This window comes from Pristis pectinata, chromosome 21 (assembly GCF_009764475.1).
Source record: "Pristis pectinata isolate sPriPec2 chromosome 21, sPriPec2.1.pri, whole genome shotgun sequence".
NCBI lineage: Eukaryota > Metazoa > Chordata > Chondrichthyes > Rhinopristiformes > Pristidae > Pristis > Pristis pectinata.
In genome coordinates this window covers 2,104,134-2,130,700 of record NC_067425.1, presented here as the reverse complement: position 1 = coordinate 2,130,700, position 26,567 = coordinate 2,104,134, and the positions used below count along the sequence as shown (strand labels likewise).

At 51.4% G+C, this 26,567-nt stretch overlaps 1 protein-coding gene across 3 annotated transcripts in view; it reads left to right on the top strand.

Moving 5' to 3' along the window:
* LOC127581268 (leucine-rich repeat-containing protein 75A-like) overlaps nucleotides 1-25,974 on the top strand; it is a 28,816-nt gene extending 2,842 nt beyond the window's left edge. Inside the window, exons 2-5 of one of the 3 annotated variants that reach the window (XM_052035484.1) lie at nucleotides 10,399-10,527; nucleotides 13,927-14,039; nucleotides 16,133-16,692; nucleotides 25,169-25,974. In XM_052035484.1, the coding sequence (XP_051891444.1) occupies nucleotides 10,399-10,527; nucleotides 13,927-14,039; nucleotides 16,133-16,692; nucleotides 25,169-25,173 (807 nt within the window). In that variant the 3' untranslated portion in view covers nucleotides 25,174-25,974. Of the gene's footprint in view, nucleotides 1-10,398; nucleotides 10,528-11,270; nucleotides 11,600-13,926; nucleotides 14,040-16,132 lie in introns of those variants that run through there. The other 2 variants (XM_052035483.1, XM_052035485.1) reach the window with 2 other exon arrangements.
* The last annotated feature ends 593 nt before the right edge of the window (nucleotides 25,975-26,567 follow it).

The following is a 26,567-nucleotide window of genomic DNA, read 5'->3' as shown; positions in this document are numbered from 1 at the left end:
ATGGTTGTGGAGAGCTTTAGTCCTGCCTGAGGACTAATCATCTTGTGTGTGGTTTAGATCAACTGTATCTCTAGATCTTGAACTCTAGATCTTGGCTCCATTTACTGTGGCTCAGTGGTGGATACTCCTTCCTGTACAGGAAGGTCATTGCTTCAAGTCCCACTCCAGAGATTCATGCTTCCCCCCATACTAGCTCAATAAGCCAGTGAGGCACTGTTGGAATGCTGTCTGCCCTCTGAGGTGAGGTGGTTTGAAAAGGGAGTTCCTTCTGTTGTTTGAGGACCAATCAGGTTATGTGCTATTTATGGGAGCTTGCTGTGCACCATTTGGTGTTTCCTACATTGTCACAGTGACTATACTTCAAAGGAGTCTGGGGTACACATCCAAATCTTGTATTTCTTTGGTTGTAGGGAAGGTTTCCTCCCATGTGAGACCAATGCCAGGAGTCACTAGCACAGGACAGTAGGGCAGTGCTGCAGGAAATTCATTGGATCAATCGCAGTGCTAACTTGGCTGCTGTGTTGTGTGGGTGAGGATCAGAGTGGAACTGGTTTGGGCAGGTCCTTTGAGGGATGTGCTTGAGCCAATGATGCTGTCACAACAGTTTATACTTAACTCCTGGGCAGAGAAAGTTCCTTCCTGCAGAGAATTCTGCCCTCCCTCTCAGTGCACTTCACTGCTTCATCTACCTCTGAGGGTACAGAGCTCTAACTGGGACTCGGGCTTGATACTTTTGCTTGTTATTTTGAGAGAAAATTGCAAAGATTCCAGCTTTGAAACCATCTGGTTGTGTTTATGGTGAGTGTGCCCCAGGGCCCTAGGTAGACCAGCAGTTGGCAGGCTCTTGATTTTCTGTCCTTGACTGAATCCTTTCCCACTCTGAGAGTTTGCCAGGACTTAGCCAAGTCTGGGGAAAGTATAGTTCTGTCTGTCACTAGGATCTTTGCTATTTGACAGTAAGAAACTCTGATAATCTGACATTTTGGTGCTGGACTGGCAAATTTTCTGGATGTTCTTCCTATTAATACCCCAACACTTTGCTTTTTTTAGACATTAGTATTATAAATTTCCCAGTGAATCCAATGAGTTTATATGGGGAATGGGATCCTAGTGCAGGATCTGGGGCCCTGAGTGGGAAGGGAACACAGCAAACAGCTGGTGAGGCAGATACTGACCCATTGGGATCTCTGAGTAGTTGGAGAGCAGATTATTGGAGTTTTACTGTGAGAGATCTGTGGATAAAGATAGGAGTTTGTGGGAAGGTGGAGAGGGTTGTGATATTGTGTTATGATGTCACCAGTGGGTCACATTGCTGCTGGAACGGGGTTAAACATTGAGCTATGATGTGCCTGAATTAAACAGGAAGCTGTCTGGGAAAGGGCCGAGACTTGGCATCAGATAATGATGGGGAGGGGAGGCTGGGGATTCTGGGTGTGGAGGGTGTCTGGGGAACAGTTAAGTGCCCCTGGGCAAATTGTTGTTGGCGAGTGCACAAGATCTGCTTCTGGGGCCACCTGAGTAAGGAGCTGTTGAGGAATGCTGCAGTCTGCAGGGTCTGCACATGACATCCCCACCCACCTCACACCCACTCAATAACTGATTAAAGTTAACGGAAGTGTAAACCAGCAGGGTTTTTTAGGAGTTGCCTTTTCTGAGTGGAATCAAACGTAGACTCCATTCTCTCCCTCCATCCCTGCTGGTGGACTGGACACAAGGCTGGGACGTGGGAGTGGTGGTGGGCGGGGGGGGGGGGGGGAAGAGCCATAGGGTTGGGACAGGAGCAAGTAATGAGGGGTATGGACTGATCCAGTGTATGGTGCCCTCGCTGTTTCCCCATCACCGTATTCCTCTATTCCACTCTCCTTTGGGGGTTTGTCCCCCTTTCCCTGAATGTTTGTTCATGGGGTGAGGGTGTCACTGGCAATTAGCATAGCCAGCAGTTAGTGTCTGTCCCATCTCACCCCTGGTCAGCTGTGTTTAGCCCAGAAAGCAGAACTTAGGCCATTTCATTGCTACTGTTACTGCGACTGACTTTGGTTAATTCAAGGTTTATTTAATTACCTTTGGATTTGTATTCCCTAGCTGCGACAGTGGGATTATGTCAGTCTCTGAATCAAGGTCCTGGGCTGTGGATATTGCTCCAGTAACTTCACTGTTACACTGCTGCACTCTTCTTGAAGGTGAAGGCAGCTTGGTGGGATAGGTGGACACATCCAGGGTGAAATTTAACACAGACAAAGCCACTGAGCCAGAGTTCTGGGGGAGAACAGCGTAATCGAAGGGTCAGGTTTTGAGGGGAGTGTAAGTGAACAGGTTGAGAAGGCAGTTTAAAAACCATAGAAGTGTATAAGCTGCAGTCGCATTCACCATGTGAAGTGTGCGCCAGGCTGCAGTCAGAGAACTGTGGCTAATTCTGTGCACATCAGCTTTCAAACTTTCCAGGGAAGAGGCAGAAGAGCCAGGAGCAGAGTAAACAGCGAAGGCAGAAGATGGACTGGAGCAGCTTCAGCAAATGTGTCGAAAGGAAACATTAGCAAAAGTCAATAAAAACAAAGTGCCAGAAATGAGTAAGGCAGCATTTATGGAGGGGGGGTCACCGACTGAAAACCTTGACTTTCATCATGTGTGGGAAGTTAGAAATCATGCATGTTTCAAATACTCCAGAGAGGAAGTGGTGGAGGAGGGGTGGAGAGATCAAAGGGGATGTTTGATTGTTGGAGACCGAGTGTGAATTGTATGGGTGGTGGTACTAGCTGAGAGGCTGGGAAGGCTTGTTACTCACAGGAGATGTAAACAGAACACTGGAAAATAAGCAGGGGAGAGAAAAACGGCTGGAAATAAAGGGGGCAATGCTGAAAATATTCAGAAGATTGGGAAGCATCTGTGGAGAGAGACAGTTCTGACATAAACTGGAAAGGCTGGTTATCTGAAATTGTTGAATTCATTGCTGAATCCTGAGGACTGAAACATGCCCAGTCAGAATTAGGTTTTGTTGGCAGGGTGTAAGAGTTCACAGGAAGTTGAAGGGAAGCTCAGGGCTACCCTTGTAAACTGAGCAGGGGTGATCTGCAAAACTGTCACCTAATCTCTTTGGTTTGCGCAATGCAGAGAAGGTCACATTGCGAGCACTGAATGCAGGACACTAGATTGGAAGAAGAGCAAGTGGATTGCTTCATCACCTAGAAGGATGGTTTTGATCCCTGGATGGTGGGAATGGGTAAAAAAAAATCCTCTGGTTGTGTGAGAAGGGTTATGAAAATGGAAGTGCAGACCTGGAGCTTGATTTGTTAACAACTTCCAGTATCATAGTTTTGCTCTTTGCTCAGCACATGTTAATGTGGATCCCTGACAGTCAGACGCCAGAAATAATAGTGGAATAAGAGGATGGCAGAGAAATTAATTATTTTGTCTTGTGAGAAGATGTGTAAAACTTTGTGGAAATAGTGAAGAACAATAGGTCTCGAATGAATGAAGGGCTGAAAGGAATTAGCACTATTAGAAAAATGTAGCATTGCAGAAATGAATGGTACTGAAAGATGCTGAATGCCCAGGAACTGAAGATGTGTATTCTGAGGTTAAGGAGGTGGTGAAGATGGTTTCACTGATCTGTTATCTTCCAAAATTCCATGTATTCTAGAACACTTCCAATGGATTGGAAAGTTTCAAATGTAACCTCACTGTTTAGGAGATGTAATGGGAACTACAGACCAGTTAGCCTGACTTCAGTGGCAAAGAAATCCCAGAACCTACTGTCAAACTGTTAACTCGGGGGGGGTGGTGGTGGTGGGGTGTCTTTAAAAATAATGGGATTGGGCAGAGTCAACATGATTCACAACAGCAGCTGGGCCTGGTCTGAAAGGGGGTGGGGGCAGATTCAATTGTCCTGTTCCATAGGGGATTGGGTACAGGAAGGGTGGAGTTGCAGGGACATAAGGAGAGCAGGAGATGGGACTGACCTCTTCCTACTATTTCTTTCTCTCTCCCAGAGGTCAAAAGCCCACAGCTGATTCACCCTTGCTAAAGGTTCTAAACTCTGCTGCTCATTTCTGAGTGTTTTTGTTTTTTGCACCTTCTCCACTGCCAGTGTACTCTGGCATCCTGCTGCTGTCTCCTCGGGCATTACATGTGGATTGAATGTCCTGGCGAGTTGGTTTAGCTGCCCTCCATACCTGGAAGTAAGTCTGCCAGTGCCAGGGATTGGCAGTGCCTGGGCTCTGGGAGCTGGTCAACCTGCCTCAGTGGGTGCCAGGGATTGGCAGTGCCTGGGTTCTGGGAGCTGGTCAAACCCCTGACCCGAGCTTGTCCCCTGGATTCACGTCAGCCCTGCTGACAGTCCTTTCTCCTGCTTCTGAATCCAGAAGAAGGCCGCATTTCTGTAGCAACTTTCTCACCGTCTGACTAAAGTCAGAGGTGTGGTCACTGTTGGAGTGTGGCAAGTGCAGGAACCTCTGTGCACAGCAAGCTCCCACTAAATGAGAGGTGGTTTCTTGAGCAGTCTGGTGCAAGCCCCCTACCTTGCCTTTAATGTCTGTCTAGGGGCAGTGCGAGCCACCCACTAATCCCCACGTACCGTACCTAAATCTGGGACTGTGGCCCCCGCAGCCTCTTGTACGTTGCATGCCCAGGTACTTGTGCTCGGTTCTCCAGGGTCGAACTTCATCTGCTGACCTGGTTGGGGGTGAAGGTGCAACTGTTGAGAAACACTTATGTTCATTTGAAACCTCTGTGGTAAGGGAAGCTGCTGAGTGTTGAAATGCTCCAGGAAATTACAGGAGCGCAGACTGATTGCACAGTGCCTTTCCAGCCCTGAGCTCTTCAGCAGCTGCTGCATTATTGCCAATTCATTACCGCTGTAGCTGATGGAGGCTGCAGGAGCAGCAGCACATCACTGAGCTCCTGGAAAAGTGAAAGTGCTTCTGCACAGATTTCAAATACTTGCTGCGTTGAAAATGTGAAACTTCGCTCAACTCTCGTCAGGGCCATGACACTAACCCACTTACAGCCCTTACTCCTATCTCCTCTGATCTCACACTTTATTTGTTTAGCTTTGAGCTTTATGGTGTGCATATGTTCTGGATACAATGATGTGTTTATTGAAGGTTCCCTGTAATGTATATTGAGGTTCACTGAGAGATGAGTGAATATCATGGCTTTGAGCTGCATGCTGGCTTTGTCTCCTTCCCATCAGTCCAGTTATGGTAAGCGAATCCATTAGGATTCAGCCTTGACCTACTCCCATGAGAATGAAGGGCACACATCCGAGGACCCTGCTGCCCTGCAGAACTCTCTGCTTTTACTCTGTGTGCTTGTACCAACCCGCAGCTCTGCGGGTTGACCGCAGGATGTGGCTCCAAGGCTTGTGCTGTGCGCAGTTTCTGCACCATCACCCACGTGCCCTCAGGGCACCTCCTGCAGCTCCATGGGCCACCGTCCTCGTGACTGTAAATCTCAGGTCACCTTGACCGAGGAGAATTGGCAGACACAGCTGGTGATGTAGTTAATGTGTCAATAAAACGCTGATCTCTGGGGAGTGAGGACATGGTACTTTATGATCTTAGCCGTGTCCTTATAAATCATGACATCTTCATATACAATTCTGCAGACTTGGTCTCATCAATATCATTATGATGTGGAATGGATGTGTCGGCTGTGGTGCAGTGAGAGTTTGTTCAAGGTCAAATCAGGCTTTTTGCTGCCCTGAGGGTTTCCTGGGAAAAGCAGTGAGCCATTGGTGCATAGTAATGTCCACTGTCTCTATGTCTCTATGTCTCTATGTCTCTATGTCTCTATGTCTCTATGTCTCTATGTCTCTATGTCTCTATGTCTCTATGTCTCTATGTCTCTATGTCTCTATGTCTCTATGTCTCTATGTCTCTATGTCTCTATGTCTCTATGTCTCTATGTCTCTATGTCTCTATGTCTCTATGTCTCTATGTCTCTATGTCTCTATGTCTCTATGTCTCCCTAATGGCCAAATATAGGCAAGATGGGACAATGCACCAGCCCTACCTCAATGCTTAGGGGATCTGCATTCAACAGATGAGGCTACAGGTTAATGTCTCACCTGATAAGATGAGGTGCTCTCTCATTCACTCTGTCATGATGCAGGTTCTTGTCCTGAAATGTAAACTATTACTCTCCCCCTCACAGATGCTGACTGACCCACTGAGCTCCTCCAGCAGTTGGGGTATTGCTCCAGATTCCTGAATCTGCAGTCTGTCTCCATGCTCTCATTCCACGAGCCTCCCTACTGCCTGCTACAGTTGGGTGCTCGCTTTGTTTCAAGTACAAGGACTCCCAGATCCCTCAGTGCTGCAGCTTTCTGCAGTCTTTTGTCCACTCGTGTAACCCATTAAACTTTCAGGAAGCTGTCTGTGTCCTTCTCTGCTTCTGCCTTGCCTCCTACCCTTGTATCTCATATAACGGGTGGTCCCAGCACGGATTCCTGTGGCACCCTGCTGGTCACACGTCCCAACCTGAAAATGACCCCTTTATCCTAGTTCGTTGCTTCCTACCGGTAAGGCAATGTGGGTGACTGTAGGCAGGTTAGTCCAGTGTCCATTAGTGGAAAAATGTTGGAATCAATAACTGAGGGAACAGTGTTTGAAAAGCCATAATCTGATCGAGCAGAGTCAGCATGGCTTCAGGAAGGGGAACTTGTGTCTGATGAATTTATTAGAGTTCTTCGGGGAAGTGTCAGCCAGAGTAGATGGAGGGGAAGCAGTGGGTGAGATATATTTGGATATTCAGAAGACGCATAAGGTGCCACACTGCGAAGTTCCCCTGGTGCTACAGGCTTGGCTTTTGCTGTAAGCCCCTGAGAAGCCATCTCCCCTCCTAGTCCAAAACAATAAATGTATTGCCCCTGCAGTGGAATGCTGCCCCTCGGTGGGGTGTATAGAACTGGCCTTCCTTTGCCTTGCTGTATGTACACTGGGCAGGGTGAACATTGCGGCTTGTGTGGGTTTAGTGTTTGATGGTGGATGAGAGCTTGTTTGCTGCTGATCTCCCTGAGCTTGGGAGATTGCAGTAGTGGCTGACACTGGGGAAGTATCTGCTGTCAGCTGAGTCCTCCATGTTGTCTGAGGGTCACTCAGATGACTGTCTGAAGCATGATTTCTGGATACATTTCCCAGATACATTGACCCTGTGGCTGAGTGTTCTTACTATACCATAGAACAATACAGCACAATACAGGCCCTTCAGCCCACCATGTTATGCCGACAAAGCTGTTATTGGTTGAATTTGCATTTTCCTCTGTTTCCAAAGCACTCCCTGGCTCTGGCCTGAACTAATTGTTTCACCCCAGACCTTGCACCTCTGGTTGCTGTCTGTGTCAGCTCACTCATGCCATCTTGCTGTGTTACAAAGTCACAATTTGAATTGGGTTCCATGTGGTAAAACACAACTTCAGTCATTAGAATGAATGGAGGTTACGTGTGGTTGGCCATTCAGCCCATCCATGCTTGCCCCACCATTCAATAAGACCGATTTGTATCTTGGAGCCACTCTGTCCACGTTCCTTGATTCCCTTAAATATCTTACAATATCCATCTGTCTCAGATATTGTTAGCAATTGAGCCTTGTCAGAGAACTCCACAGATTCACCACCCTCTGGGTGAAGACATTTCTTTTCATCACTGTTCTTAATGCAACCTTTTTTTGAAACTGACCCCCCAGTCCTAGACATCCCAGCCAGGGGAAACATTATCCCTGTATCTACCATGTTGAACCCTGTAAGAATTTTGTATTTTTCCAATGAAATCAGCCCTAATTCTTCTTACTCCAGGGATTTGATCCCCATCTGCTTAACCTCTCCTTGTCGGACAAATCTCCCTTCTGAGGAATTGACCTGGTGAACCTTCATTGTACTCTCCCCAATGCAAGGATCTTCTTTGGGCAGGAGACTGGATATTGCATCATACCAGGGCTCTATGTAATTGGAGCATGACATCTCCATTCTTTTACTTGCATCCTCTTGCAGTAAAGGACAACATGGTATTTGCCTTGCTGGACCTGTATATTAGCTTTCAGTGATTGGTTTGCAAGGAAACCCAGATCCATTTGAATGCCAACACCATGCAGTCTTTCATCATTTTAAATTGACTCTGCCTTTCCATGCCCTCCCGTTTTCCCACACGATGTTACATCTGTCAGGTCTTTGCTGGCTCCCAAAGCTGCTCTGCAGCATCCCACTCGTGTACCCTCCTGACCTGAAAATGACTTGCTTGTTCTGCTTTCTGTTAACTAATCCTCAGTCCATTTTAGTATTTAATGCCCAAAACCAGGCACTCTAATCTTATTTAATAATCTCTTGTGTAGAACCTTATCAAAATGTTTGTGAATGCACAACATTCACTGGCTCCCTCCTTGTCTATCTGCTGCTCACAACCTGAAAAACAATCCATTTATCAGAGATAATTTCCCTTACTTAAATCCATGTTGAACGTCCAATCCTGTTGTTACTTTCTAAGTGCTTCCAGTGTTCTGCAGTGACTGATCTCAGGCTGTCTGGTCTATAGCTTCCTGCTTTCTCTCTGCTGCCTTTCTGGAATAGTTTCCCAGCACCTTGTTCCCTTTCCCTGCACTGTCTTTATGATGGTTTTGTTGAAACTGCCTGAATGATCCCCACTATGGAAAGCTGAAATGTCATTGTAGACAAGTCCTGGAGCTGGGATTGAGGTTGGAGCAACTTCTCGAACAGTTATAAATGGCAGCTTTCTGTATGTAACATGTTTCCAAAGGCTTTAGACATTTTTGAGCCCAGTTTATGGTTTTGTGAATTTAATATTCTTGTGGAAAAACAAACCAGGGAGGTCAGAGAAATAGTTAATCTTATTGAATGGTGGAGCAGGCTCGATGGGTCAGCTCCTGCTCCTTCTATTTCTTATGTAGTAACCAAGTTCTCTCCCCCCACCCCCTCCCTGTTTCTCCACCACACTCTTTTTGTATTTAAGTATAAAGGTCTTGAGTTTGGCTGTGAGGTGGTTTCCCCACTGAATTGGGGTGGTTGTAGCCTTGAGTTCATTCTCCCAAACAAACCACTGTGAGCTGTGTGGTTTAAAAAAAATGAATCAATTTGATATTTCTCTCGCTCGCTCTCTGCTCCCCCACAATTAATCCACTCCAGGTTTTATAGCTGTTATTCCATGTAAGTAACTCTCCAATCTGCAGTCCTTGGGGGGAATATCCATCTCAGACATCACGTGCTGTGTGTTCATTGGTGGAATGTTTCTGTACATCAGAGCCCTGGGACCTGGCAGCAAGAGCCCTGCTGACTGCCTGGCTGCTGGTGCTCAGTGTTTCAGCAATGGTAGGAGGCCATTCAGCCTCTCTCACCTGTGCATCATTGTCAGATCCATCGGGGCTGCACTTCAGTCATTCACCCATCTGGGCTCTCCATCTCTCATCCCTTGCACTGCAGTGTCCAGAGGGAGTTGCCCCAGTGTGAGGAGATGCTCTCCTGCCTCCCTTGTGCTGAACCTTCCTTGAGCTCTGGCTCAGCCAGAGAACTGCGTCCAGTCCGGTCACTGTCTGTCAGGAGGTGTGAGGTTCCCGGGAGGGTGTGGGGAGACTTACCAGGAATGTCCAGGGGTTTCAGTTCAGGGTTGGGCTGGGGAATCTTGGAGCGAACATAGCTGGGGGAGACTTGATAGAGGTGCACAGCTGGAGAATTCAGGAGGTTTAGGTGAGGTAGGTGAAGGTTTTCCCATTAGTGGAGGGAGGGAGGACTGGGAACAGTTTTTTGTTCTTGGTGTGGGGAGATGGAGCTTGAACCTGCTGCCCATGAAGGTGGTGGGTGGAAGTGAAGAGAGTCAGAGGTCAAAATGAAGTTAAATTGGTGGGGGTGGAGGGCTAGTGCCAGCTGTGCAGAGTTGGCATGGAGTCGATGGGCTGAATGGCTGCATTTAGTGCTGAAGTGACTCAGGCCTGGCTCTAGCTTCTGCCCCTCCACCCCTCTCTGGGGTCGAGCATGTGTGAACACGGGCCAGACCTGTACAAACTTCCCCTCAGTCCCAGGGTACAGCAGGGCCCTTCCAAATGCTCAACACCCCCCTCAGTCCACCAGAATTCCTGGGAAAATCAGGGCTTGTTTCCCACTCCCAAAAGTGGCAGTGAACTCTGGGACTTGGCTGGGTGAGAAATTCCTGCAGGGAATGTGGGAGCCCCTCAGTCCCAGCAACCAGTATATCTGTGAATCTCCCACTGTTTCCCAAGTTGGGGAATGCCTGGAGCAGACAGATCAACCTGTGGGGCTTTGTGTGTGTGGAAGAGATGTGTCGGGGGCAGATCATCATTGTCATACTGAACGGTGGGGCAGATTTGAGGGGCTGAGTGGCCTGCTCTTTCCCTGTGAATTTCCCGGACTGTGATTTACTGCCGATTTTCCTGTTGCAGGATCTGGGGATGGAGTCAACCTCGCTGGACGACGTCCTGTGTAGATATGCCAGCTTCCGCAACCTGGTGGATCCCATCACTCATGAACTGATCATCAGCTTGGCCCGCTACATCCACTGCCCCAAGCCGGTAAGGAGCCTTTTCCCTACGTTCCCAGGGCTTGGAGCATCACTGCCCTGGGCCACAGTGTGCTGCCTGGCAGTGCGACCTCGGGCTGAGGGAGTCACTATGGTGCGGTCCTTTGGACAATTGGTGTAGTCTCAGAGGAAGCGTTAACCCAATACCTTCATCTTCCGTTTCAAATTGTTTGCATGGACTGGGCTGTGTTTGTTTGAACTTGGAAACTTGTTTTTATTTTAACAGTTTGATTGGGTGGTTGATGAAAACGTTCCAACTGGGGCTGGGAGCTGGATGTCAGAGCCAGGCCGCTGACTGGAGGTGTCAGAAGGCACCTTGTCTCCAACTGGTAGGGAAGCCTCGGGGTGGGTTCGGGAACAGGCAGGATCGTTGGGCTTGAGGTGGACAGATGCTGTCTTCAGATTGAACATTGGAACATCTTGAGAGGCTGGACAGCCATCCCCTGCCCTGGCTAACAGGCTCTCGAGGGGCTGAATGGCCTCCATGAATTGATCTGTTCACTGATCAGAAAGAGCAGGGAGTTTCCCTGACTTACACTCATCCAATCAGTGCCCTGGGATCCTGCTGTGTATTGTGGGTTTCCCTGCTGTTCTCTGCTTAAGATCCTTTGGCTGGCGAGGGGGGATCGAGGGATGGGGTGGGTGGGGATTGAAGGGTGGGCTGGGTGGCTGGCCATGGTGGGGGGGTGTGGGTAAGGGTTGAGGGGCGGGCAGGGGTCAAGTGGTGGGCCCGTTACTCCATCTCTGCTGGGAAAGTGCTGCATTAGAGGTTTGTCGCCTGCCAGTGACTGAACAGGTAATATTGAAACCCAGAGCCCAGGGGGAGGGGAAGCTTGAACAAAACTAATAAGTCGGATGTCACACACCCCATCACACACGTGTGCATGTTTGTCTGTTCAGGCACACCTATGCACAGCGCACGTGCACACCCAGCAACTGATGCACATTACACAGACACACCAGCACTGTGCACATCCACAGTACAAGGATTGCAACCCCACACACTGGCACTCAGCTCCTCAAGTCAGACAAGTGAAGGACAGACTGCACCGAACAGACTGCTGGTGAGTAACCTTGCTTTGGCCCTGATTAGTAATGGCCCAGTCGCTGAGAGCGTGAGTAATCTGGAGCGAGTGGATTCTGAGCCTCGTGTACCCCTCCCTCCTGTGCCCTGGGAGTGAGAGGCTGGCTGGTGCCAGTGTTAACTGTTAGCAGACATGGCTGAGCAGCTGGCTCAGAGCAGTGCTGTTGGAGTTTGGCTGTTCTGACCATCCAGTCACCTTCCCCCTGTGCTCAGTCTTGGGATGCTGGGCTGTCTGCAAGGATCACTGTCTTCCTCAGATCCCTGCACCTGTGGCTGGGACATCCCTGTCACAGGATAGCCCAGTGTTTCACCCCTGTGCCCACTGGTCCTGGGAACCCCAGGATTCATCTGTGGACCCTCCTTTCTCACTGACAGCCACCCTCTTCACCCCCACACCTTGCTATCAGAGGTCACAGGTCAGACTGTGCTCCTGGCCTGCCCACCAGTGCTCTTTGCCCCCCACACTCGTGGTGTACCAGACTGGACTGGTGGCTCGTTCTGTCCTGGGACACTGGAGAGGATTCCCTGCCCCTCATCAGTGGTGGGATTGTTATTGTTGTCCCAGGGAGCAGGAAGGCTCTGTATCTGACTGGAGTGTGGGGGCTGGCTGTGTGACTGCACAGAGTTGCTGTTTACTCAGGGCGAGGGTTGCTCCCTGTGAGAGTGTGACGAGGGCGTGCTCGTGCTGCAGTCAGAGTACACTGCCAGGAGCCTGTGGGGGAGGGCTCAGACCTAGAGTCTGGGGACGTGAGGAATGTTATCAGTGTGTCTGTTTAGCCCCCAGTGGATGGGAGGAGATGGAGCGCCTGGTGCTGGGGAGGCCCTTGGTGCTTATCAGCAGGATTTCTCCAATTAGTGAGTGCAAGTGACCTCAAACCTTGGCACAGTGAGGGTCCAGCAGTGGAGTCTTCAGGCAGCTGGGAACGTGCACTGAGGCAGGCTGCAGGGTTGGGTATGGGCAGCCTGTGGGGAGGAGAGTGGTTTCTAAGGCTCCAGCACTGCCTGCATTATGGAGCAGAGCAGGGTACCTCCTAGCCCCCAGGCCCAATACATGGAGAGTGGCTTACATTGGAGAGTGACGTGGGAGCTTTGAGAGGGTTTCAAAATGATGGAAGGATTCTGACAAACACGGGGGACACGGCGTGAAGGTGATCAGCAGGAGATGCAGGTGGGCATATGAGGAGGTGAGTGTGTCTCAGCGGTGAGTTGCTGGGATCAGGGATGTGCTATGTAAATGGACAGAGGGAGGTGCTCCAACAGGAGTGGTAAAAACAATTGGGGGAAATACTCATAGGTGACGCTACAGGGAGTGAGACTGATCAGAGACTCGATGGGCTGAAGGGTCACCTCCCTGTGATTCAGTGCAAGAGTTGTCCACTCGGCCCCTTGACTGACCTGCTTTTCAATGAGATCACAGCTGATCTGATTGTAACCTTAATGCTGCGTTCCTGTCTGTAACAACCCCCCCCCCCCCCCCCCCCCCCCCCGCAACTGTAACCGTTCACCCCCTTGCTGATCAACAAGCTGCCAACTCCTGCCTTAAAGATATTCTAAGCCTTTGCTTTGAGGAAGAGTTCAAAAGAAGGGGGGGGAGAAAGTCCTCGTTTGGGGGGGGGGGGCCTTGTCCATCCTGAACAAATGCCCATCCAAGCTAGTCCCATTTGCCCCACATTGGGCCGATACCTCTCTAAACCCTTCCCTATCCATGTACCTATCCAAATGTCATCTGAATGTTGTTAATGTACCTGCCTCAACCACTTCCTCTGGCAGCTCGTTCCATATACTGACCACCCTCTGGGTGGAAAAAGTTGCCCCTCAGGTTCCTATTAAATCTGTCCCCTCTCACCTTAAACCTATGCCCTCTCATTCTTGACCCCCATCCCTGGGAAAAAGACTGAGTACATTCATCCTATCTATGCCACTCCTGATTTTATTCACCTCTAAGGTCACCTCGCATTCTCCTACGCTCCAAGGAATAAAGTCCTAGCCTGTCCAACCTTTCCCTATATCTCAGTCCCTCAAGTCTTGTAAATCTTTCCTGCACGCTTTCCAGTTTAGTAACATTTCCTTTAGCAGGGTAACCAAAACTGAACACTATCCTGTGTAACTGCAACATAACCTCCCAACTTTGAACCTGTTTGGAGAGATCCCAGCCAGTCTTCCCTCGGCCCAACCAGAGTTCATCAGATTCATTCCTGGAGCCAGCCTCCGTCTGGGAATCACATTCCCAGTGCTGTTCCATCCATCCCAGCAACTCCACACCTGCTCTTTGACAGTAACTGACCATTGAACTGTGATTGTTTTCAGGAGGGAGACTCAGCTGGAGGGCTGGAGAAGATCTGTCGGCAGCTGACCCACCACCTGAGCCCACACTCTCAGTGCAAACGTCAGGGATTCCTCAAACGCAAGCCCCAGGCCTGGTAATCCCTGTCACTTCTTCCTTTCTAATCCTTCCTTGCCTTCCTCCCCCCACACTGAGGGGTGGGAGGTGTTGTGTTGCAGCCCCTTCCTATGCTGTTGGAGTGGGTGGGATGTGATGAGCAGTTTGTGAAGAGGCTACTGTTCTGTTCAAGTAGGCAGTAAGGTTCCTTTGGGCAGCTCATGCCCAGGTGTGGGGTTCCTGTCTGTATGGGCTGTGGCTATGGGGGACGTCAAGCTGAGAGTGGGTGTCTGTGGGTGAAGGGGCAATGTGTGGTGAACCCATTCTGGGCAGCTGTCTCTGAATTGCTACACCAGCCATGTACAACTCTGACCCCCCTCAGCAGCCCTTCCCAAACATCTCTTCACTTTTTTCCCCCTCCCCACCCCCTTTGAGGGACAAGAGCAGCAGACACCATACATTACAGCATGGAAATAGGCCCTTCAGCCCATCACATCTGTGCCAATCAATGACACCCACCTGTCCTACACTCCTCCCATTGGATTCTTGGGGTGGGGCAGGAGGGCTGCTCTGTCCTGGGTCCAGGCTGGAGTAGGTGGGGGCTGGTCTGCCTGGATCTGTAAGGGGGAAAGGGGTAGGCTGGTGGAGGTGGGGGGGAGGATTGAGAGGGTTTGGGGAATTGGGCTGCATCAGTCTGAGCAAGACCTATCACTATAACTTGGAGCCAATGTTCTGCTTCAGTGCAGGGAATGTTCTGCCTCCCATTCCCAAATATCTCTGCCTGAAGCATTCCCCACCCTGCCCTCTGATCCTTCACCCACACCCCCTCCCTACCTTCCTGCTGAGGGAACTGGTTCTACTGATTCACTCCTGTGGAGACCACCTCACCCATCTCCTGCCTCTCCCTGGGACACCTCACTTGGGAGGGGAGTCGGACTGTCTTGCTGCCAAGGTGTAGGTCTGCTCTTCCGGCTGGGAGTCATTCCTTCAACACTGGATTTTCCAAATCTCTGCCCCTCCCAGATCCTCTCCTCAGTGCCCCTCACCCTGGAACAGGTGAGTAACTGGCAGAGATCAGGGTGTGGCAGTGTCTCAGTAATCCCACAGCAGGGAAAAGATGACATATCAGCTTCCTGAGTTTGTGACACTGACCACCCCCAGCCCCTGGCCTTGCTGCTTTGCCTGTCTCCTGTCTCAGACAAGAGGCTGGGGATTAAACCCCCTGTTGCCAGGGAACCTCACTCGTGGGGTTTCTGTGCCGTCCTCCAGCAGTTGCCTGGCTGGGACCCAGACCCTGGAAGGTTTGGGATTCCCATAGTCTCCTGTCTGACCTCCCACCCACTCCTCCCATCTCTCTGTACACGTGGGCTGGGTTTGCAAGGGTTGTACAGAGAAGGAGTTTCAGAGGGTTCGGACAGGAAGGGGGAGTGGGGGGTGTTGGAGTGGGGTTTGCTGTGTAGATCTCTTCCCTTATCTGCCCTCAAACTCCTAAAACGCACCTCCCCTTTTCTCTGCCCCCCCCAGCCCCCTTGTGCTTCTGGTGGGCTGAGGAGCCAGGGCTGGGGCAGGGAGGTGATGAACACTGGGTTCATCACCTCCCTGAGGATGCCCTCTGAGGTATCGCACCTGGCAGCTGTGTTCAGCAGCAGTTCCCCTGCCCCACCCTCACCACAAACTCATGCCTCCTTACTCCAGCTGTCCTTTGCCCCTCACCTCTGTCTGTCTATACCTCTCGCTGCCTTGGTGAAGCAGCCAGCAAAGACCCCACCTGGGTCATTCTCTCTTCTCTCCTCTCCCATCAGGCAGAAGATACAGGAGCCTGAGGGCACATACCACCAGGCTCAAGGACAGCTTCTATCCCGCTGTGATAAGACTATTGAACGGTTCCCTTATATGATGAGATGGACTCTTGACCTCACAATCTACCTTGTTATGACCTTGCAGCTTACTGTCTGCCTGCACTGTACTTCCCTGTAGCTGTGATACTTTAGTCTGCATTCTGTTATTGTTTTACCCTGTACTGCCTCAATGCACTGTGTAATGAATTGACCTGTACGAACGGTATGCAAAACATGTTTTTCACTGTACCTTGGTACAAGTGACAATAATATACCAATACCATTCTTTTGGCAGTCTGAAAGCAGCCCTGTCTGGGAGTCCGCCAAGCGACAGCGTGGACCTGTCAGGAATCGCACTGACTGTGCGGGACCTGCAGCGCGTGGCTCTGTACCTGCAGCGTTGCTGGGAGACGGTGTGCAGCGTGGAGCTGGGCTTCACCGAGCTGACAGACGAGGGGTTCCTGCAGCTGCTACCCACCCTGGCCTCGCTGCCCAACCTCTGCAATCTGTCTCTGAACGGCAACAAGCTGACCAGGGCCATCCTGCGGGAGCTGACTGACACCCTGAAGGACCTGGAGAAGTTCCCCAGCATCACCTGGATCGACCTGGGCAACAATGTGGACATCTACTCACTGCCCCAGCCCTTCCTGGTCAGCCTGCGGAGACGTTGTCCCAAGCATGGCAACCTTCCCACCATCCTCGAGTTCGCTGAGAGCCAGGGCAGTGATCTGGAGGATTCAGAAAGCGACCTGTGTGGACAGCTGAGCGAGGGGGCAGTGCCAGACCAGAAGCCCCTGCTGGACATGGCTGCTAGGTGTGATGGCTCGGAGGGTGAGGGGGCTGCAGGCGAGACTGGTGAGCTGGCAGGACACACCTGACATATACGGACCTGTGGTGGCAAATCGGGCAGATGAAGTGCAGGTGTTGGAGGTGTCAGGTTGTGGGGCAGGGATGGACTGCAGGCTCCTTTGTCCAGACACCTCAGTTGTGAGCCCCTCCAGATGGGGATCTGTGATTTCTAGTGCCTCTTGTACATGCAGCTTGTCTTCTGCCTTGACTGTGCACCACAACAACCCTCTGTGTCCGCGGTGAGCTGTGGTTCATTGACTCTCGACCAATGGCCCTTATCCTGATTGTTGTGTGGGAGTCTAGCTCCCTGGGATGGCTTGATGATTGGATTGGTACATGCAGGTCATTGCAGGATGGTACTTACACAAGACGTGGGCCACCTGGCTGTTTGCCCTGACCAGCTCCACTGGTCTCTGCTCCATGTGGGAGCCCCTGCCTCGGGAGCTGATTGAGTGGGTTTTTCCCTCTGACACCAGCATTCAGTCACTGACCATGCAGAGTCCCACTGGATTGGGCCTGAAGCCTATGGGGACAGACCAGGGGGTCTGATGCTGTCCTTGGCTTTGTTCCAGCAGCCCATGGCTCTGTCCCCAGTGTGTGTTGGTGTTTGGCTGGTGCGGGGGATCCCTGTCTCTGTATTGGTCAGTGTTGGACCAGCAGACTGGTCAGGTGACCTCTAGCCCCACCCTGTGCTCTGGTGGAGCAGCTGCTCTGGCACCATGGTTACTTGTGGGGTGGGGGGGGGGAGGGGGCATTGACCTCTGAGTCCTTCTCATCCCTCTGTACAGCTGAGACACCGTCCTTCTCGGAGGGAGCACATTTCCTCAGTTGCCCCAACCCTGACCGCCCCAGTGGAGGACCAAGAGATGGTACTGGACCCCCCCCCAAATTCCTGACTGTCTTGGTATGGGAGCTGCTCTGATCAACCCCTTGGTGACATCCTATGGGGCTGTGACACTCCCCATCCACTGGCAGTGGTGGTCACCATTCACTCACCACCTCTCCTCTGTCACTTGGTCACAGTGAGTTTAAAGCAGAAGCCATTAGGCCCTTCCTATCTCTGACAGCCACAAATGGGACCACTGGCCTACTCCCTCTTCCCTGCTCCCCTCAGTGCTGCTGGGCAGGACTCCCATCTCCCCACCAAGGGGTTCACCTGTCCTGCACAGCAGTCTCCCCACCCCCAGAGTCTGATTTCCCCCTCAGCAACATCTGGCAGTGTGGTAGTTTCCAGCTGTGCCCTTCTAACCCAGGCCTCCACTTCCCCAGGCCCCTCTCCTGATACCAACCCTCTCCTCTCCTTTCCACTACCCTGCTGTTGGGCAAATCTCTGCTGTCTGACCCCACTGTCAGTCTCAGGGCCCAGGTCTGCGGTTGTCACAGCCTTGCCCGTCCCACCTTTCCCCCAGTCGTGTGTTCCTTCTCCTGAGCACTCCACATGGACTGCCCACCCCTGGCAGCTGTGCCTTCAACTGGTCTTGGCTCTGGAATTCCCACCAGAAACCTCGCTGCCTCTTGATCTATTGGCTCCAGTGTAGCCGAGCTTTAACTGGCCTGTGGCGATCTCCTGGATTTGGCTGTCTGTTTCTGCTCAGGATGTTGTTAAAAGTTCAGTGTAAATACAAGTTAGTTCTGACATAGCTCCTGAATGTCTGTCTGTTTCACCACTGGAGGTTCTAACACCAGCAATGTCACCGGTCCTTAGAATCTGACCTACTCCTGCCTCATGATTGACCTCTTCATGTACTCCTAACAGGCAGGTGTGGGTTTGCCCACATCCCACCATTGATCTATCTCCTTCCTGTACTCCGACTCATCGCTGTTTGAGATATGGCCTACAATGGTGGTATCATCTGCAAACTTGTAGATGGTTAGCAGAATCTGGCCACATAGTCATGAGTGTATAGGGAGTAGAGGGCTGAGGACGCAGCCTTGTGGGGCACCAGTGTTGAGAATAATCGTGCCGGAGGTATTGCTGCCTATCCTCACTGATTGCGGTCTGTTGGTTAGAAAGTCAAGGATCCATTTAGAGGTAGGTGTTGAGTCCAGGTCTCTGAGTTTGGTAACAAGGTTTACTTGGGATTATTGTATTGAAGGCAATAATGTCCTTACTGTCCAGATGCTCCAGAGCTGAGTGTAGGGCCAGGGAGATGGCGTCCACTGTAGACCTGTTTTGCCGATAGGCGAATTGCAATGAGTCCAGGTTGTCTGGGAGGCTGGAGTTGATGTGTGCCATGACCAACCTCTCAAAGCACTTCATGATGGTGGATGTCAGTGCCACTGGTCGGCAGTCATTGAGGCATGTTACCTTGCTTTTCTTTGGTACTGGGATGATAGTGGTCTTCTTAAAACAGGAGGGAATCTGAGATTGAAGCAGGGAGAGGTTAAATATGTCCACAAATACTTCTGCCAGCTGATCAGCACAAGATCTGAGCACACAGCCAGGGACACCATCTGGGCCAGATGCTTTCCTCATGTTCACTCTCCGGAAGACTGATCTTGCGTCCTCAATGGTGATCACAGGTTCAGTTACATTGGAGGCTGTCAGGGTGGGTGGTGACAATCCACTTCCCTTCTGTTCAAAACGCACATAGGATGTGTTCAGTTCATCAGGAAGGGATGCACTGTTGTTAACTATGCAGCCCAACTTCGTCTTGTAGCCTGTTAGGGCATGTAAGCCCTGCCATAGCTGATGGCTGGTCAGGGACTCTATTTTGAGTCAGTGTTGCCTCTTAGCATCCCTGATAGCTTTCCAAAGGTCATAACTGGATTTCTTGTACAGATCAGGATCACCAGATTTGTGTGCAGCAGTCCTCTCCTTCAGTAGGGAGTGGATCTCCCGGTTCATCCATGGTTTCCTGTTTGGGAACATCCGTATTGTTGTCTTTGGTACACAGTCCTCCACACACTTGCTGATAAAGTCTGTGATGGTGACATACTCATCAAGGCTGGCAGCTGAGTCTTTGAACATGGACCAGTCCACTGTCTCAAAGCGGTCGCACAGGAGTTCATCTGCTTCCTCAGACCAGCACTGCACGACTCTGTACTGGATCCTCCTGTTTCAGTTTCTGTTTGTATGCAGAGAGAAGGAGCATAGCCTTGTGGCCTGATTTCCCAAAGTGAGGACGAGGGGTGGCTCAGAAGGCATCTTTGGTTGTATAGTAGTGGTCAAGGGTGTTGGTGCCCCTGGTGGAGCAGGAGATGTGCTGGTAGTATTTTGGTAACACACTCTTGAGGTTGGCCTGATTGAAGTCCCCTGTGAGGACCTCAGGGTGTCCTGTCTCAAGGTTGTTGACCACGGAGTATAGCTCATTTGAGTGCAGGCTTCATGCCCATCTGTGGTGGGATGTAGACTACCATCAGGATAGCTGAAGTGAACTCCCTTGGCAGATAGAATGGTCGACACTTTGCTGTTAGATATTCAAGGTTGGGTGAGCAGGAGCTCGCCAGGACCGTCATGTCTAAGCACCACAAGTTATTGATTAAGAAGCAGACCCCTCCGCCTTTAACTTTGCCTGAGGACGCTGTATGGTCCATTCGATGAATTGAGAAGCCCTCAGGTTGAATAGCACAGTCAGGTGAGGCAGGTGTGAGCCACATTTCAGTGAGACATAGTACACAACAGTCCCTCAGTTCTCTTTAGTAGGTCAGTCTTGCCCTTCATCAACTTTGTTCTCAATGGACTGGACGTTAGCTAGTAGTATGCTGGGGAGGGGGGTCTTGTATCCATGTTGTTTCAGCCTTGCCTGCAGCCCAGCCCCCTTGCCACATTTCCAAGATGCGCAGTGGCGACTCTTAGGTCCTGAAGTGGAGCCACCAGGTAAGTTATTGTTTAGGGTCAGACCTGTAAGACCTGGAGCGGATTCCCCTGGACTGGAAGGTAAGTGACTGCCAGTGAACAGACTTGGAAGACCTGGAGTGGAGCCATCTGGACTTGGAGGTAAGCTTGGAAGACCTGGAGTGGATTCTGCTGTCTTGAGGTAAGTTGTTGCTTTCACATAGGTTTAAGTGTCCTGAAGAGGAGTGAGCTGCCTCAGCAGGTAAGTAGTGGCATCTAGGGGGGCCTCAGCATTAGGACTTGGCCCCAGGTGCGCCATAGGGTCAGACTTCCAATCTGGAGGGGTCCCGGTGTCGTGCCCCGGCTGGTCAGGCCTCGCGTCGGGTCGGGCCTCGGCCTTGCGTCACCTCTGGCCTCAGCCTTGTGTCGGTTCTTGGCGTCGGGTGCTCCAGTGGGGTCCAGGAGTTGGGTCACGGCGTTATGGGGTCCGGGAGTTGGGTCTTGGCGTTGGGCGCTCCGGTAGGGTCCAGGAGTCTGGTCTTGGCGATGGGGGCTCCGTGGGGACGTCTGCTCACCCTGCAGAGGCTTCCATGTGGACGGGCTCATCCTAGGCCACACTGTCAGTTTCCCTCTGGGTCCGAGAGTCGGGTCTGCTTCGTAGTCGTTCCTGGAGGTCGGAAGATTGCCAGCCCTGTAAGAAGATTTAAAAGAACATTAGTAATAGTTAGTGACGTAGAGTTTAAATTTAAAGGGTGGAACGATTATAGTAAGGGTAATGAGTAGATCTGTAGAGAGCAGCTTACAACAAGTTGCCATGCTCTGGTGCCATCTTGGAAGCTTAATCTGTGTACAAATTAATAAATTTGTTACAGGGCACTGCCCTGTGCAGCAGCATCGACCCCAGGTCCCTGATGTACATGGGAAGTACACCCCTGTAAAGGGACTTTCACTGGGGATCCCCCTCACACCCAGGTGGAAAAACTGACTGCCATGGTGTGTCGGGACAGTGGACAAGGGTGGGGGTGTGGAGCAGCAGCCCATACAGATATCTCCTACCTGCATCCCAGAAGGGTACAGTTGGTGCTGATGAAAGATGGCTCAAGTTGTGTGGGGCTGGCTCCTGGATAAGATTCTGGGGCCTGGGCCCAACAAGCAGCTCTAGCTGAGCAGCTGGAGTTGCTCCACACACCCGAGCTGCACTCCTACCTGATGAGGTAGGACGGGTAGCCCGTTCTCTCAGCCATCCACCAGCAGTGGGGGCTCCTGGCTAGAGGCCACTATGTTCCAGGCTCAGCAGGTCCTGATAAAATCTGGGCAGCCTCCGCAGAGCAGCACGGCTGACGCCCGCCGGCAGTAGCCGCGTCACCTCATGAAGGCAGCTGCCCTGCCGGAGAAAGTACATTGCCAGCACGTGCCACCTGGGAGAGTGCTCAGCGTACAGGAATCTCTGCAGGTCCTGAGGTGGAGAGTTGCCAGCCGTGCACATACACACACCAGCGACTGTCCGCCCTCCTCCATCAGGTGACTCAGGACTGCCACAGAGACCTGGTCAAGGGAGAGAAATGCTACTGGGGACCCAGTCTCTTGGATCAGGTGGATCAGATCCTGGACCAGGTGGATGTTGTCCTGAATGGACCAGCCTGGGACTGTATAGGACTGGTTGGGATGATTATCTGTTGCAGCACAGTATCAAGATGGTTGGCCGTTGCCCCGGGCTAAGACCTTGTAGTCCGTGCACAGGAGAGATCGGCTGTCAGTTCTTCAACAGGCGGAGGTCTCTCTTGGGTGACAGGACCACAACAGCTCTCCGCCACGAAAGGGGCATCTCTCCGGTGGCCAAGCTCTCCCCCAGGACAAGGACATAATTGTCCCCCAGGACATCTCAAAGCCTGAAGGAACTCGACTGTCAAGCCAACTAGGCCGGGGACTTGCTCCTCTGGTGTTACCGAAGAGCTGCAGACAGCTCAGCCCAAATCGGGAGCGTCCAGCAACCACACCGCACACGGTGAGAACCTGTGGAGAGAACCCCTGCTGCCATTCACACTAAGGTGTAACTCATGTCAGGAGCACACGAGGCCTTGGCACCCTTGCCCTTCCAGGTGAGAGCAGAGCTGCTCTTCACCTTGCAACCCCCAGAAAACGTGTGACCGCTCTTTGCCCTGCAGGCTCAAGTAGTGCCAGAGCCACCTGGTGACCCCCTACCCTCCAAAGGAGTGTGGTCACTTCTAGCCCTGAAGTCCCTCTTTAGGTCATCCAGGAAGGTGTTAAGCTGGTGCCTATGATTCCCGGTCACCTTCCCTTCCCCTTCTGTCTGAGGGCCACACGCAGTGACCTTACCAGCCTCGTTATGCTATCCCAGCATAGGGAGGCTAATTTAGGCTGATTCTTTGCACATTCAGAGGTCAGAATAAACTGCATCTCCTCCACAGGTATTAATGGGGACCTATTGGGAGGGGCAAGGATATCCATTATCTCACTGTCAAAAGAATCCCCTCACTACATGTGGAGTTCCCAGTTTCCTCCCTGTGTGAACTAGCAAACGCCAGCTCACCTGTCCCACACTGCAGCGGGAACCTCAGCCCCACCTGCCGACTCCACCTCTGCCCGTCCTATCACTAGGAACGGCTGCAGAGGGGCTTTCCCCCAAAATATCTGTGGAATCATGGTGCAATAATGCCGGCATGATGGGGACATCCCTCACCTCAGGAGCTGGGCCTGAGGAGCACCCCAATGACTCGAGTGCTAGGGGTCCAGATCCTGAGGGAGGGTAGGGCTGGTCTCTGCCTCACCATTCACTCCAGTTACTCCCACCCCTAAGGAGGTGCTAACCACCAAGTACTGGGTGGAGGGTTCCAGGGCTGTCTCAGCTGCTATGCTCAGGGCAATGCCACCACCAGCAGTGGAGATGTCCCACACAATATCACTGGGGCTATCCCCTTCCCCACTCACCACAGGGGGTATCACCAGGGTGCGAGGCTGCAGCTGGGGATTCAGGCTGGGGACTAACCTCCACAGTGGGTCCCACCCCCTCCAAAACTCCTGCTCATCTGCACCCTCCACCCCACTAGGAGAAAGAATCCTCTTCAGGCTGGAGGAACACACTGATGTAGGGACCACCGGTTCTCTGGCAGCCCCGATTACCATCATCCCTTTCACCCGCACACTCCCCACAGACCCCTGGTACGAGGCACAGGGGCAGGCGTGAGCTCTGCATCCCTGGGGATTTGCTTCCCAAGGTGCTTGCTCTTCTGCACCTTCCTGGTCCATGTTAGCTCCTCCCCATCCCTCCCTACACCCATGCTACACGCAGCCTCGGGCTCTCCCACTTGATCCATGGGGGAGGTGGAGTAGGGACAGTTGTGCCAAAGGTGAAAACCTTGGGCCAGGAGTTGGGACAGTCCCTCCGAAAGTGCCCCACCTCCCCATAGGCACGGCACCGCAGCCGCTCAGAGCTCCAGTACACCTGGTAGCTTGCCCCTTCATACCATACAGTGAACCGACCCTCTGTCCTCCTCCCGGGCCAACTGCATAAACAGCTGGTGCCGGAAAGAGAACAGTGCGGAGGGTACGGCGCTTAAATTTGTATTGTATGGCAATGATATCAGACTGTATCTGTCCCAAGATGGGGAAGGAGGGCCTCATTGGGAATGAAGGGCCTGACATGTCCAAGGACAATCTGCTGTGTGGGAGCGGTCACCAGTTTCAGCTGCAGGAAAGTCTTGTCCACTATGAGCACCCTACTGAGGGCCCGATGCACCAGGTCATCAGTCTGCAGGTAAAACACAACCTTTCCGAACTCCTTTTCAGAGGCCAGCATGCCACCCACACCAACCAAGTCCTCCATGGCCTCCAAGCATGCTTCCAAGGTTAGTCCAGGGGGCAAAATGCATTGCACCCCACAGTTAAGCTCTGCTGACCGAAACAGGGCACTGTCAGAGGGGATAGAGGCAACTGCCTTTGCACAGTCCCTCAGAAATTTGTAACTCCCAGGTGACCGATCTGGCATGGTGGCACTACAGTCTGAAATGGAACGAAAACAATAGAACAAACATTGCTGAAGTCTAGGTGATAGTCATCAAAAGCCAGTGGTGTTCCTAGGTGGAACAGTTTGGAACTTCTCGCTGCTCCCTTAGGTCCCACTGCATCAGCAGATCCTGTCAGTCCAGCTGCCTTGAGGTTGTGGGGCCCCACAAAAAGCTGGATAATATTGCTGTCAGCCCCAGATTAGCCTTTCCTAATGAGACAGCAAGATGGAAAGGAATCTTCTGTCATTGTGGCAGTAGGAAACCCCACACTTGATGGCCCTTTCTTGGCAAGACAGCAGCTACTTCCAATGTCAGGAAGGGCTCTGCCAGTCCCGAAAAATTCCAAGCCCACAAAAGGTCGATGTCCAAGGAATACTCCTACACCCACACCAACAGAGAGACACGATGAGGCAAGAGGGAGGGGGTTCCTCCAATGTCAGTGGGAAGCAAATGATGATTCCCTCCCTACCCTAGGAGTAAAACAGATACGTGGCAAAATGCCAGTCGCTGCGGTGAGAGAACTGCACAGTTAGCCGCCAACAAATACTAGACTGTGATAAACTTCAACAGAAGCTCCCACAGTGGAACAACCTCTTGCTTAAGGTGTTCAGGAGTCCGGCTGCACCTCCTACAATGTTTCAGGACAACTTTATCCAAAGGTTTTCTTTGTTTCTCCCAGCTTGATCAGAACAGCTCCACTTTGTGACTGACCCCAGGAGTGTGTGATGGGATAGTGCGGAGGGAGCTTCACCCTGTGTCTGACCCCAGGAGTGTGTGACGGGATGGTGCGGAGGGAGCTTCAGTCTATCTAATACATCTGCTAACATTTGCCAACCCTGCCTCAGCTTGTATGAAGAGAATATCCCTGTTTAATATTTGGTATAAAAACCTGATGCCTGGCAAACTGCAGTGACCAGGTGATCCTGGTCAGTATTTGATCTGGTTTTAAGCCCCAGATTAGAAGGTGATCGGCTTCCTGTGATTTGAGCAGAATTTCCAGTGAAAGAGAACTTGCATTTCATTCGATGAGTGAAGTGCTGCTGTTGCTGTGAAGTGGGCACAGCAGCTGTTTCGCAGACAGTGCAGTGCAGGTACAGCAAGTGAGGAGGGCCATGTGGTGTGAGTGGAGGGATAAATGTGCCCAGTGGCCCTCTGTGCTCTCTGGTTGTCCTTCCCCTGGGTGGGAGACAGGGCCTTACCTGGACACATCTCCCTGAGGATGCAGACCCACAGTTGTGCCCATCTATTGGTTTTTGGGTATCTGGGCACCACTGGCAAGGACAGCATCTATTGCCAATCCCTGAGTGCCCTTGGGAAAGTTTCTGAATACATTGCCCATGTCCTTGTGTGTTTTCCTGATGATCCAAGGATGATGGATGTGGCCCAGATGATCAATTTGCCTGAAAACTGCTGGGCTGATTTGTCAAACAGTGTATTTTTATCCCTGCCAATTTTACTGGAGGTGGAATAAAATGGCTAAACTTACTGAGTCAAGTGCTTCTTGAAATACAATCAGAGAGTGTAAAATACACTGTCATTTTAGCATTGATCATTTTGTCTTGTTGGACTTTACCTTCCATTGGAGTTAATACCTGGTAGAAACCTTCTGTGAATTACCTGTTGGAGCTGTTGAGTTTGTGTTTTGAGGACAGCACAATCTATGAAACATCTTTAACTTGTCACCCTTGTGGTCATTTTGCATTTAAAATTCTGAAGGTCATGTATCATAGAAACTGCCTACGTAAGTGCCACACTATAATTATACACTGCAAACATGGGGTGATGGTGTGCCTCAGTGACCTCTTTCCCTCCACCATGAACCAGGTTGCAGAGAAAATCCAGCCACTGTCTTGGTGCCACCTCCAAAATCACCCTGAATTTTGAAATTTATGCCATTAGAAAAGCAAGTACACAAAGTGAGGATGATGCCTAAATTTGAAACGGCTAAAAAATGTCAGTGTCACACAGCTGTAGAGATACAAGAGACTGCAGAGTTGGAAGCTGGAGCAACAACCAGTCTGCTGGAGCAACAACCAGTCTGCTGGAGGAACTCAACAGGTCGAGCAGCATCTGAAAGG